Below are 13,223 nucleotides of genomic sequence, written 5' to 3' on the forward strand. Positions count from 1 at the left end.
TCAGGCAGTTTGATTTTAGAACCCTTGTTTTTACTGCACCAGCATGTAAAACTAATATATCTGAAAACAATACAGTGTGACACAGTAATAGGGATAAGATACAGGAATAAGTAGTAGAGAAGAGGGGATAACTGTTAGTTAAGGGCATCAGGGAAGAAAGGCATGACAGATTGGTGAGGAGGTGGCCTCCTCTAAGTGAGAATTGGAAGGATAGTCATTACATAGGAAGAATGCAGCTGGGGCCATATCCCATGGATATAATAGTATGGAAATACCCTATAGTGTGTATTGTTTTGTCTGCTCTACACCATGTCTTCTGGGGAACACCTGTCACTCTGTTTCAATCATTTGACTCTAATAAAGGTTGTCAATCATAATACCCTTGACTCCGCACCTAATCGGAGTCAATATCAGGGTATATCAGGGGCCCCTGGGATTTCTGTGCTTGAGGCAGAGGGCTCAGTGCTGTCTTCCCTAACCTAAAGCTGAGATGTGTGTCAGAAAGCTGCTTCCAGCCAAGTGTCCTCACTTGGAAGACAGTTTGGAGAAGAGAATTAGATCAAACGATAAGATTCTAGTCATCTGAGGGCCAACTGGCACTGCTGATTTCCCTGTAGCGATTAACCATTTTTGCAGAACCTGAACAGGTCTGGGTTTTGATCCATCGCAGCCACACAAGTTCTGATATTCTTTCTTCTGTCACCAGCTGAAGCTGGTGGCACTGGCATTCCTTATCTCTATATACCTTCAGTGGTATCACAATACATTTTAATCATGAAGGATAGCACTAATAACTTATTTTGGAAAAATGGCATTTAGGGAGTTTACTGCAAGTGGTGTAGCTTAAACATTTTTTTTTTTTTTGCAGTGCTCTATTCTGGCCTCATCTCAAATTCTGCTCCTTTTGCCTGGACTATTCTACTTCTTATCTAAATCACTGCAATCTTCTAAAGCCATCCTTAGATTTATTTCTTCCTTTAACCAACTTTAGAAATTCCAGACCATTATTTTCCTAAACGTTGATTTTTAAAATTAATCAAGTAACTTTTAGTTATTGCTAATAAAAATGACAAATTCAAAATGACAGAATTGAGAATCATCCATAACCCACCACACAAAGATAATCATAGCTATTGGTATATTTTTCTCTCTCCTTTCTTCTATGTGTAAACAGATTTTTTTAATGGCTAATTTGATCTCTTCCTTCACTTACCACACCTACAAAGCACTTTTAATTTAGTTGTATTTCATTTGTACTATTTCCTAATCATTTCAATACTGTCCTGCAAATTACCAGTATCTTTGAAGGCAACTAATTTCCAGAGAAAGGGGGAACAATTCCACATTCCTTGGCTTGCAGTGTTTTCTTTCCTGCACCATCTAATTCTTACTCATTCCTCCAGTTCGTGTCACTTCTTTGGGTCGTTAAATTTATCATAGTACTATTGATAGGTCTTGAAAAAGTTGCAAACTATTCTTATGTTTGGGATTATCTGGGTCTGTAAGTGTTTTGCTCACTGTTGGATCCTTCCTGCTTACCAGAATTAAACTTGGTTGTTGTTAAAATGAATGAATGACTGCTTGGAATAATTCCCCAGAATTAAAGAAATACTTCTTTATTTATAACATGTAACATTTACCATTTAAGAAGTGTTACTGTGTGGCAGGCACTCTGCTAAGTGTATTTATGTAGTTATCTCTATCTACGTAATTACATTTTCACAATACTAAAATTTATTGCTCCTATTTTACAAATGAGGAAACTGAGGCTTCGGAAAAACTAATTAACTTGCCCAGGGACAGATGAAAAGATTTGAACTTAGGTCAATGCATTTGTTTACATTATTGACTTCACTTGCCATTCCTAGCTTCTTTGTGAAAATAAAAGTTGAGATACATAGCTTATTTTCAAACCCACTCAAGTTTTACATTACAAACTTGTTACCTGTCAAAGAAGGAAGTAGGCACCAGGTGCAAAGAGACAGAACACTGGGAAGGACAGCAGGAGAGCTAGTTATTATTCTCCCTTTCCCCTTCACTAACCAGCTGTGTGGCTTGGGCTTCCACAGGGCAGTCTCCAAAAAAACGAGTAAAGCTGAACGGGCCGCCCCCTAAGAAGACATCTAGTCCAACTCCGTCGTTTTACAGATGAGGGAGACTGAGTGGCTTGTATAACTGACCACGTGGCAGAGCTGCACAGCCACCTCCTGACTGTTGTTTTGTTTGTTCGGAGTCACACCACCCCTCCCTGAACAAACATTTACTGAGCGCCTCCTGTATCAGGCGGAGGGCAGGATGTTTCCCTTTCTCTAGGCTAGTATCGATTATTGGCTACTTTCTTTCCTCTCAAATTTTTTTCACTCCACCATTTTTAAAACGGCCCTTGGATGCAGAGTGCAAGGGCGGAAAGCGTTACGTGGAAGCCTGGTGTCAGGCACCGAGTGGCGTGACCTGGTGAGTGCCGTGACCTGGTTCGGCAGCTGGTTCCGCAGCAGTGATCTAAGAAGGCAGGCGTCACTGCCTTCTTACCCAGGGAGTGACCGCCAGATAATCCGGGTGTAAAGCGAGCCAGGGAGGGGCAAGGCTGCGTTTCTGCGAGAGGACTCCTTTGGCTTTCCAGTGCCCCACCCCGGTAGGGAGACAGGAGGAAACTCTTCTTAGGTGCAAGATGCCTACGTCTGTGGTTCTGCTGCCTAAGGCATCCGTCCAGGTCTCCAGAACTCAGTCTCTCCACCCAAGTTTATCTTGAATCCCAAGTCTCTAGCTGCGGGGAGAGCGACGTTTTTTCTTGGGCGAAGGCTGACCCTAGAAGGGACATTTCCACCACCCGCGTTGGCCTAGGGTCCCCGGCTGCTACCTTTCCCCGCCCCCGGGTAGCGTTGGCCGCCCCAAGGCCGGTGGGGTCAAGTTCCTTTAGGGCGCTGGGGAAAGGCCACAGCTCAGGTGCTGCCACGCGAGGGCTTCTGGGCAGACAGCAGCCAATCCTCAAGAGGCATACACGAGCCCCAGCCAATCAGCGCCCGTCTTATTCCTGGGTCCCGCCCAGGCCGGCCTTCTCTCCCTGCTCGGCTTGCCGGCGCCCATAGTCGCGGCTGTAGGTGCAGCCGCATCCGGAGCTGACCCGGGCCTGGGGACCGGCCTCCGCTGGCGCCGTTCGGTTTCTTCTGCTGCTTTCACTGAGGATGAGTCTCTGCGCGGCCGTATGCCCACCCCGTGGAGACCACCGGCGCATTTTCATCTAGCGACTGGTAAGGGAGGGCTCCGCCCAGCCGTGCGGAGCGGGCGGCGGAGTCCCCAGAGCGGGGCGGGGGGAGGGAAGGTGACGGGGGGGGGTGGTGACGAGACAGTGTTCACTTTCTGGGGGGTGCGGGAGGCCGTGGCTGGACCGTGGGGAGGGGGTTTAGCGGCGCGGAGGCTGCCGGGCTTCGCGGGCAGACCGAGTGGCCGGGGTCTCGGCGGCCGCCTCCCGCAGCCTCCCGGGCTAATGAATGGCCAGTGCGGTCGACGTGCTACTTTGCGGTCCCGCGCGACACGCCCTCCAGCGATGTTGCGCTGCTAGTTAGTTTCTGATAGTTGTCTCTTGTCAGTTCCCCTCGAGCCTAGTATTTGAAGCCGTTCCTCGAGTTGCCCATGTCTCTTGTCCCTTCCGCGGCGTCCCGTAAGTTTTAGTCCACTCTGGGGATACTAAGTCTAAAGTTCAGTGTGAAACGACTGTTGTGTGCAAAAGGACCCGTTCTTTTTCGGGAGGAACGGGGGAGACTATATAGAGGCCTTTTATTCATGTATCGTATGTTGCCAATTTCTAGAAAGCTGTAGTTCAAAAGCGAAATAAGCAACCCAGGATACCTGTGACTCTTGATTTCCAACGTAGTTAATCAAACTTAATCAAGTGTGTTTAATCAAGTTAATCGATTGTATTAACCGGGTAGGATATTTTTCAGGAAGCAGGGATTGATGTAGCGCCCCCTCCCACCCTTTTTTTTCTCATGCCTGGAAAGTAGGGCGTTTGAAAATTGAAATTTATCAGAAATCAGGAAGAACGTGACTTTTAAAAGTGGTGGTGTTTTTGTGCCCGTGATGTGCAAATTCACACCCTTCCATAGCTCGATCTTTTCACTGCTTTTTCTGTTTTGAATTGCTTGATTTTTATTGGTTTGAGACTCATAGGGTAGGTAAGGGGAGAAAGAGCTGGGGTTTTTTTGTTTGTTTTAAAGAACCAATGAACCTATTTCATTTTATTTTAACACCTTTATTGTGGTATGATTCCTATACAGTAACTACACATATTTCAGATGTACAATTTGATGAATTTTAATAGATGTATGCACCAATGAAACCACCACCACAATCAAGATAGCTAACATTTCCATCACTTTCTAAGAGGTACACATTTCGAATTCCCAATTTATCCCTTTCCACTCCCTTTAACCCCTGGTTACCATAAGTTAGAAAGAGCTGTTTTCTAAAAAGAATTACAATACAGATATTTGCAGAAACTTGAATCAAAGAAGTTTGATTCAAGGAATTTTTAAAAAATGGCTCTTCCATTATTTGAAAAGTATTTTAAAAACTTGAACCGTTTTAGTATGCTAAATTGTATGTAAGGAAATTATTATATTTTAACCCCCACTATGCTTTGTAACTGTAAAGTTCAAAAGACCATATTACATAAGGTGCTCAATATTACTTGGTTAATTATTATAAATTATGTCAAAATTAGTTTACTGTCATTAGTTGGGCAATAATTCTTTGTCACATGTAGAGGCAAAATTCCTAAAATTTGGGGAATTGTTCAATTGTGAAATGGGTTTTGCACAGATAAAATATTGAAGCCTCTACCTCTTGGACCCAGAGAACATTTGAGGAAACATTAGAATGAAATATAATATTGATAAAGCTAAATTATTAATTTCCTGAAGTAGTGAGTCTTGATGTTTTAAAATTATATGAAGTCTTTTCAGGGCTTACAGAAAGAATTAAAAATTTTAAAAGTTCTTCAATTATGAATCAGTATAATTTGTAGCTTTGTACCAGTTATTTTTATTTAATATAGATACAAATTTATAGGGAAGATATTTTAATTTTAGAGCGCTCTTAAAAAAATGAACCTACTTACCGAATGCATGTATTTTGTGAGAAATATGAGTAAGTGTGACATTCTTTCCCCTTCTTTCCTAAGGAGCTTAAAGTCTTATGTGTAGGCAAGGTATGCACTTATAAAGCATATTGTTATCATCATTTTGCAGATGAAGAAATTGAGGATTAGAGACATTAGCTACTTGACCAAGGTTTCAGATAGTAGGAAACCAATTCTTATTACTACAAATAAGGGTAATTTTTTTCTGCTACACTGTTCTACTTCTCATTGAAGTTTTCCAAAGTGCACTTTGATGGAGCAGGTTGGGTAGAGTCGAATAGGTAGGATCTAGAGTACTGTTTTCTATCGGTGTAATTTTAGGTAGGCTACTAAACTTTCACATCAATTTTCTCATTGTAAAATGAGGGTAACAGTATATACAGGGCAATACAGGCTGGAAAGAGGATTGAGTTAGTTAATTTATGGAAAGCACTCTGCTTGTCCATATGAAAGTTCAAAAGATGATAGATGTAATGTTTGTGAGCCATGGGCGAGTTGGCAGCCTTGTCAAGTTTGGGTAAAAAGCGTTCCAAGCAGGAAGGACTCTTAATATAGTTATCCCACTTTCTGACCTATGTATCAGTATATTCCTTTTTGCTTCATAACATTTCTTGGGTGCTTACATTTGAATGAATTGTCTCATTTATTTTTCAGAACAATTCAGGAAATAAATAGTTATTACCTTTTTACAAGTGAGAGAAGCAATTGTGATGTGCCTAGGGTCATTTAATTAGTGGTGTACCTGGGTTACTAGCTTAGTGTTGAATTCAGAGCCTGAACTTTATATGCTGCATGGTTGCCAGGTCTAACTAGCAGCCTCTTCTTGAGGTCACAAGGCTATAAACACATGAAGTAGAGATACTGGTTCATTTTGGTCTTGGATATGTCAGAGAATAGCATGGTCAGATTTGTGTTTTAGGAAGATAACTGAACTCTTAACCAAGAATGAATAGGATTGTGAGCCATTGTGGAGGGCTCAGCCTCTACTGGCTGGCACCTTTGGGGTGGACCAGTCTTCAGGGTTAACAATTGGCCTGTAGCTGGCTACATTTCTCCAACTCAGTCCCTCATCAACACTTCATATTCATCATGTATATAACAGAAATTTTCACCTTTAATTTCTGTTTGTTCCTTTGTTTAAATTTGTTTTGTTTTTCTGATTTCCGAAGTATTTACCCTTTACTTTTCTTCCTGGCTGCCCTGTCTGTAATCAAGCCAGAAACCAAGGAGTTATCACCACATCTTGTCAATTCAAGGTCCTAAATATGTTTCTGAATTGCTCACTTTTCTTTATCCCTAAAGAAAGGCACATAAGGCTGCCTATAATCTGGTTCTTCCTTGTGTATATATTAGGCCTTACGCATTTCTGTCTTCTGAATTACTTGGAATTTTCAGAATGGACCAAGATGATTTTAGTGCTTTTATATTTACTGTTCCTTCTGCCTCAAATGCCCCCTACCCTGAATTTATCAGATAAACCTGTACTCATCTTAAGTCTTCATTTATACATCTCCTTTGGGAAATCTTCCCTATGTCCCTCTTGTCAGCTTCCATCCCTAAGAGTCACTTGTATCTTTACCATAGGTTTATAACCATGATATATTTTTAGTACTTAAATAAAAATCATTCTCCTGTATTGAACTGTGACCCGTTGATGGTAGAGACTGTGTAATAGATAGCAGCTGTACTGATTGAACAAAATTTATTAAGGGAGCTGTATTTTCACTCAAGGATTATCCATGGATTTGTACTTTATTATATTATCTAAAATATTTAAGTCCCTGGTAACAAAAATATTGTTACTGGGAAAAGGGAAATAAGAATTACCTCAGTTCTTAGTCACCCCCCAAAAAAGAATTTTTAATGATAGACAGAAAGCGTGATATAAGCAAGATTTTTATTAGTAAAGTAAAAAGGTAGTGGAAGATAGTACACTCCTGAGAATTGGGAGCAGGCCAATCTAAGAGAGGAAATTTGGCGACACTCCTTTGTTTCTCTGTCTTATGTCTTGCCTTAAGGGTGTTTTTCGTGATTGATTGATTGATTAACGGCTCAGGTTCTTTGAGTGATCAAACTGATTGACAGCTCAGGTTCCTCCTGCTCTGGCATGCCCATCCCCTTTGGGGCAGGTTTTTACCCGTGAAGCACATGTAGAAACCTACGGGAGGGGGCTCAAACTGTAATGTTAATTACATTATAGTGAGCATTGTTTCAGGTTACGCCAGAGCCTTCTCTTATACACAGCTGAAGCGTTTTGATTTTAACTGGCTTCTTTTGCTGGCCCTCACTTAGAGAAAGTAAAAATTTCTGGAGTCCCTTATCCTGAACGCAGACGTACTCTTATTTTCTGTGTTGTTCCTTTCCCCTTCCTCTCCCCCTGCCCAGTGCTCATTTATACCTAACTGCCTAACACTATTTGTTTTTGTATTCTGAGTATCATTTGACCTACTGTGGATGCACTGAGGAGGCAGGATATTGTTGTAGAAATAGCTTGGACTTTACTATTAAATAGATCTGTGTTTGAATTCTAACTCCTCTTTTACTGGTGCTGTGATTCGGGGGGCTTACTTAACCTCTCTGTGATGTAAAACATCACATACTTAATAAATATTTACATTGTTTTCTTTGCCTTCAGTAAGCATTTGTTGAAAGCATAAATAAGATGAACACTAAGCATTAGAAATACGGGCCAGGAATTTAGGACAGATATGAGAACAGAAGACAGATTTGGGGATTATGAGCATGTAGGTTAAAGTTAACACGAAGAGACTGAAATTATCCAGAGAGACTATGAATTAGAGAAGAAAAAAAGACTGAAGGTGAAACACTGAGAGAATCCCAACATTTGAAGGTCAGGGGAAGAGAAACTGCTTTTGGAAGAAGTTTGAGGATGGAGATCCCATGCTTAAAAGCTCCAGTGCTTCTTTATGCTTTCAGTACTCTTTCTAGATTCCTCAGGGGAATGTGGTATTAATAACTCATAAGCAGGAAAGTCAAGTAACATTATCCAAAAGTATTTGGCAATTTGGAAGTCATTGGTAATCTTAGCGTGTACTGTTTCACCAGGGAATACGTGGAAACCACATAGCAAAGGTGTTGAAGCCCAAACATGAACTTTGAGATGAAAATTTGTTAACCTTTTTTTAACTGAAGAAATGATATTAATAAAAGCTACTATTTGTTAAATGTATATTTAATGCTAGATACCATGTTAAGCAGTTTCTTTTATGACTACAGTAACCCTGTGAGGCTGGTGACATTGTCTTCATTTTCTTCATGAAGAAATGAGGGTTTGGAGAGATTATATAACTTTTTGAGTTATATAATTGGTGACTGCCGGCATTGCTATATTTGAATACAAATATATAGGATTCTAAGAAATGCTAGCTCTTAGTCACTTCCATATTTATGTTCATAGTACTCTGTATGTGCTTCTCTCTGTATATATTATAGTACAGTATCACTTGTATTTAGTGTTCTTTTTTCCCCCTTTTAAGTGTTTAAATTATGTATAGTAACAAATTAGGGAATCCTCTTTTGTTGTACCTAATTCTTTCATGTAGACTTTGAGTGATTCACATAAGCAGTTCCTTTTAGGTATTAAGAAGACATTGAAAACATGAAGATGGCAAAATTTTAGAGCCTCAAAGGAATAAAATTAACTCCATATGACTATTTTGTCATATATCATGTTTTCCAGTTTAACATTTTAATTTACTTGAGGCTTTGGTACTTTTTTCTTTATGTCAGCTAACTACCAAATACCTTGCTTGTTTTTGGTTCAAATCAGCACATTAAGTTGGAGATGATTTTTTTTTAAGAATTATATCAAATTATAAAACATATAGTCTAGTTGAAACAGAACTGGAGCTAGAAAGGATTAGGAGTCATCTAGTTCTATGCTATCATTTCCAGATAGGGAAATCAGAATAGTTAAGGACTAGTTAGATTTAGGACTTCTGATATAGTATGATTTGAAATGGGAGTGGAAACTGCAGATTTGAAATGTTAATGTTTGGTGCACAGAAATTGTTTCTATACAGTTACCTAAACTCATTATCTTCTAAATAGTCATCTTACAACTGCTTTTCCTCTGTTATTCAAATAAATACAGTTATCTTCTCGTGTCAGTCAGGCATTGGTCCCAGGACCCCAGAAGATACCAGAATCCACAGATGCTCAAGTCCCTTATGTAAAATGTATTAGTATTTGCGTATAACCTACATACAGCCTCCAGTATACTTCAGATTATCTCTAGATTACTTAACAATACTAATACAACGTCAGTGCTATGTAAATATGATTGAACCTTGAACAGCATGGGTTTGAAGTGCATGGGTCCACTTACACTCGGATTTTTGTCAGTAAATGTGTACTGCAGTACTATAAGGTTTGCCTTTGGTTGAAGCTGCAAATGCAGAACCATGAGTGAGTGGAACCTAGTATAGGGAAAGCTGGCTTGTTGTTCAGGGGTCAACTGTAGTTGTAAATGTTATGTAAATAGTTGGCCAGACTGAGTCAAATGCAAATTTTTCTTTTTGGAACTCTCTGGAATTTTTTACTATTTCTAATTCGAGGTTGATTAAATTTGTGGATGTGGAACCTGCAGATATGGATGGCTGACTGTATTTTTAAAATAAATTTAAATGAAAAAGAATATTTTGAGGAGTTTAAGTATTTGTGATAGTTTCATAGATTGGAGAAGAGAATTTACATAGAATTTCTACTATAAAAGCTTTAAAATCTAGGTATTATGGGTGGGTTGACTACTCATTTAAAATCTTTAGGACAAAAATACTTGAAGGAGTGGGTAAATAATTAGGAGACAATAAATAAAAAGATGATGGAGAAATGCTTAGTGTAAAGTAGTCCACTCTAGGTACAAAATTTCTAATATATTAGTGGTTTTCAACAGGAAGTGAGGAAGCTGAAAATTACTAGTTTATCAAGTAGTTGACAAATGATATTCATTTCTCCAGATCTGAATGGGAAAAGTAGAAAGATTAGCATATTGGAAAAAACCTAGGGGCTCATGTATGATGGTTGAGTTTTCTATACTTCCTGTGGCCTCTCTAATCGGTATGTTAGCATTTATTTATATTTTTAAGATGTTTACTTTTAAATAGGTATACATGCCCATGGTAGAATTTTTAAAAGAGGTTTGTAGTAAAAAGTAAGTCTGCCTCCAACCATTGGTGCCCTTCCTACAGCAGCCACTATTAACCATTTTATTGTATGTTCTTCTAAACATCTTTCCTGCATAATTAAACATAAACATGAACATACATGTACATTTTTATCATAACTGGCATTACAAATATATCTTGTTTTAAAAGACATTTTACACTATATCTTGCAGATTATTTCATGTTAGAAAATATATAGCTGCTTTATTCTTTTCATTACGTGAAAACTATTCGGTTGCATGGACACACCATAATTGTCTTTCAACTATTTAGGTTTTTTCCATGCAGTGATGCAAATGGGTGTTCTAGTACTTACACCATTTGACACATGGATATATTTTTACAAGATAAATTCCTGGGAGTAAAGTAGCTTGAGTAAGAAGGAATGTGCATTTTACATTTTGGTAAATATTACTAAATTGCTGTCCATAAAGGCTATACTGATTTACACTTACCAACAATGGAATAGTTTCTATTTCTCCACAACCTTGTCAATACATAGTTAATATCACCTTTTTGATCTTTGTCATTCTGAAAGATTAAAAAAGGTGTTTCATTATAGTTTTAATTGGTATTTCTTTTGAATTTTTTTTGAATTATTCTTTTGAATTGATTTTTCTCCTTTTTTGTCTTTAAAATCTTTTTGTATACGTTTTAGACTGATGGAATTTATTGGTGTTTTGTAACTTGGATTTCAGATCATGTTTAGAAAGGCCCTTTGTACTTTAAGATTGTGAAAAAAGAGTCTCCTTGGTTTTCGTGTAGTGCTTTTATAGTCATTTCTTATGTTTGTCTTTGAGCCATCTGGAATTTATATTAGTGTAAGGTATAAAGTAAGTGTTTATAGTTATTTTTCTCCAGATAGCTCTCTACTTGTTTTGATACTTGTTTAATTATCATTTCCTATGGTGAGGACCTTCCAGGCAGAGTAGAACAATGTTAGCACAGGGTCTGGCACTTACTATAGTAAAAACTAAATGACAAGAGTGTTGTTTATTGTGGTGGAGGTGGAAGTAAGTGGTGGTGATGATGATCATGGAGTTTTAAGGGGTAAAGATTTTGGGTGGGATTCCTATAAAGATGGTGGATTAGGTATGTTTATAGTTTGTGGGGGCATAACTAATAGAGTGTAAAAATACAGGAGAGAAGAAATGAAGGTTTTGGAAGAAAAGAGGTGGACTCCAGAGTCTAGACGCAGGTTAACCTTAAACATGAGACTGGAAAAAAGGAGGTGAGGATGACTGATGTAGATACAGAATACTACACGTGTGAAAGTGATGTTGATGCAAATAGCCAGTAAACTATAGTAAGAATAGAAGAGGGTTTTATTCCAACCAAACAGGACTGTAATCTAGGAAACAGCCTCTCAGTAGCTCTGAGGGGACTACTCTGAAGAGGTAGGGGAGAAGCCAGTATAAAAATGAATTTTTTTTGGCTAGGAAATACAAGTAGTCAAGCATATATCTTGGCAAAAGATGACTGCTAATCACAGAGAACAGATATCTCAAATTAATGGTTATAGTGTTCTACTATGTATGGGAAGGTGCAAGAATCTGGTCTCTTAACCAGATTCTTTAGGAGCTTGCAGATCTAAAGCATAGAATTCTTCATCCTGTTTTTCCCATCCTGAATTTCCCTCAGGACACACCGTCAGTGGGCTTCTGCAGTGGATCGCGACTTAACCTTTTGTGTAACTGGATAATGAGTCACATTCTTTTATGGTTAAAGCAGATGTGAAAGATATGTTTGACAGGCCATAAGACAGGCTGTTTCAGTTAGCATAAAGTTCAGGCCAAATCATGTATAAGCCAGAGTGACTCAATGTGTGAAAGTTTCTTCTATCAGTGAAAAGTTGATAGACCCACTTTTTTGTTTTTGAAATAGGAATTAGGGGCACTTAAATATGGAGGTAATTGTATTATAAAATATTTGAGGAGAGTATGAGATAGATTTTGTGTTTTTCACTTTTTCTCTTTTCTTCTCTTATAGGTCACCCTTGCAATTATGGATATTTAGAAGGATCAGACAGTGTGGAGGGGGAGTTCCCCTCCTCACTCCCCCTTGGTGCTTGACTCCAGGAATAATTTATAAACTGTTGAAAGTTTTTTTTTTTTTAAATAAAGGACTTGTATTTGATAAAAAAAAAACTTTATAGAGCTATTTATAATTTTTTGATTTAAGTGCCAAATAATTGTGCACATCTATATAGTTTTATACTGTTGCCTCGAGGGTTTAAATTATAATCCTGAACAGGCCATTTATTCTCTATAAAACTTTCTGAATAGCACCTTCATGTCCTGGCTTTTTCATTTTTTAAAAATTATCTGACTCTTCTGAAAAAGTAAGCTGTATAACAACAATTAGGATGAATTCTTCCATCCCTGACTGCACATCAAAGTGTCGATCCCTGAAGCATGCTTTAGATGTCCTTTCTGTGGTAACCAAGGGGAGTGAAAACCAGATTAAGGCCTTTCTCTCCAGTCACTGTTACAATGCTGCAACCATCAAGGATGCCTTTGGCAGAAATGCCCTCCACCTTGTTTCCTCCTGTGGAAAGAAAGGAGTGTTAGATTGGCTCATTGAGAAAGGAGTGGATCCTTTGGTCAAAGACAAGGAGTCAGGATGGACAGCTTTGCACAGAAGCATTTTTTATGGACATATTGATTGTGTTTGGTCTCTATTGAAGGTAAGTGTCATTTGTCTATTTAAAACTGTTTGGTCTGGCATGTGTTTCTCTTTATCTTTTTCATATACTCCACTTAACTTTCCAAAAGAGATTTGAGTTTGTTCTCATTGATTGTTTGATGTCTTTTACTATTGTAACTCATCTTTAGAATTCAATCCTCACATATCCTTTTAATTTAAACTTTTTATGATGTAAAATTTTAAACATATACCAA

General features: G+C 38.5%; 1 protein-coding gene across 2 annotated transcripts in view; it reads left to right on the forward strand.

The window, feature by feature from the left end:
* Positions 1-1,768: 1,768 nt before the first annotated feature.
* The window catches only part of IBTK (inhibitor of Bruton tyrosine kinase), an 81,081-nt gene continuing 69,626 nt past the window's right edge, over positions 1,769-13,223 (forward strand). Inside the window, exons 1-2 of one of the 2 annotated variants that reach the window (XM_074368697.1) lie at positions 1,769-3,248; positions 12,313-13,009. In XM_074368697.1, the coding sequence (XP_074224798.1) occupies positions 12,689-13,009 (321 nt within the window). In that variant the 5' untranslated portion in view covers positions 1,769-3,248; positions 12,313-12,688. The remainder of the gene's footprint in view (positions 3,249-12,312; positions 13,010-13,223) is intronic. The other variant, XM_074368696.1, reaches the window with a different exon arrangement.

The sequence above is a fragment of the Camelus bactrianus genome, chromosome 8 (assembly GCF_048773025.1).
Source record: "Camelus bactrianus isolate YW-2024 breed Bactrian camel chromosome 8, ASM4877302v1, whole genome shotgun sequence".
NCBI lineage: Eukaryota > Metazoa > Chordata > Mammalia > Artiodactyla > Camelidae > Camelus > Camelus bactrianus.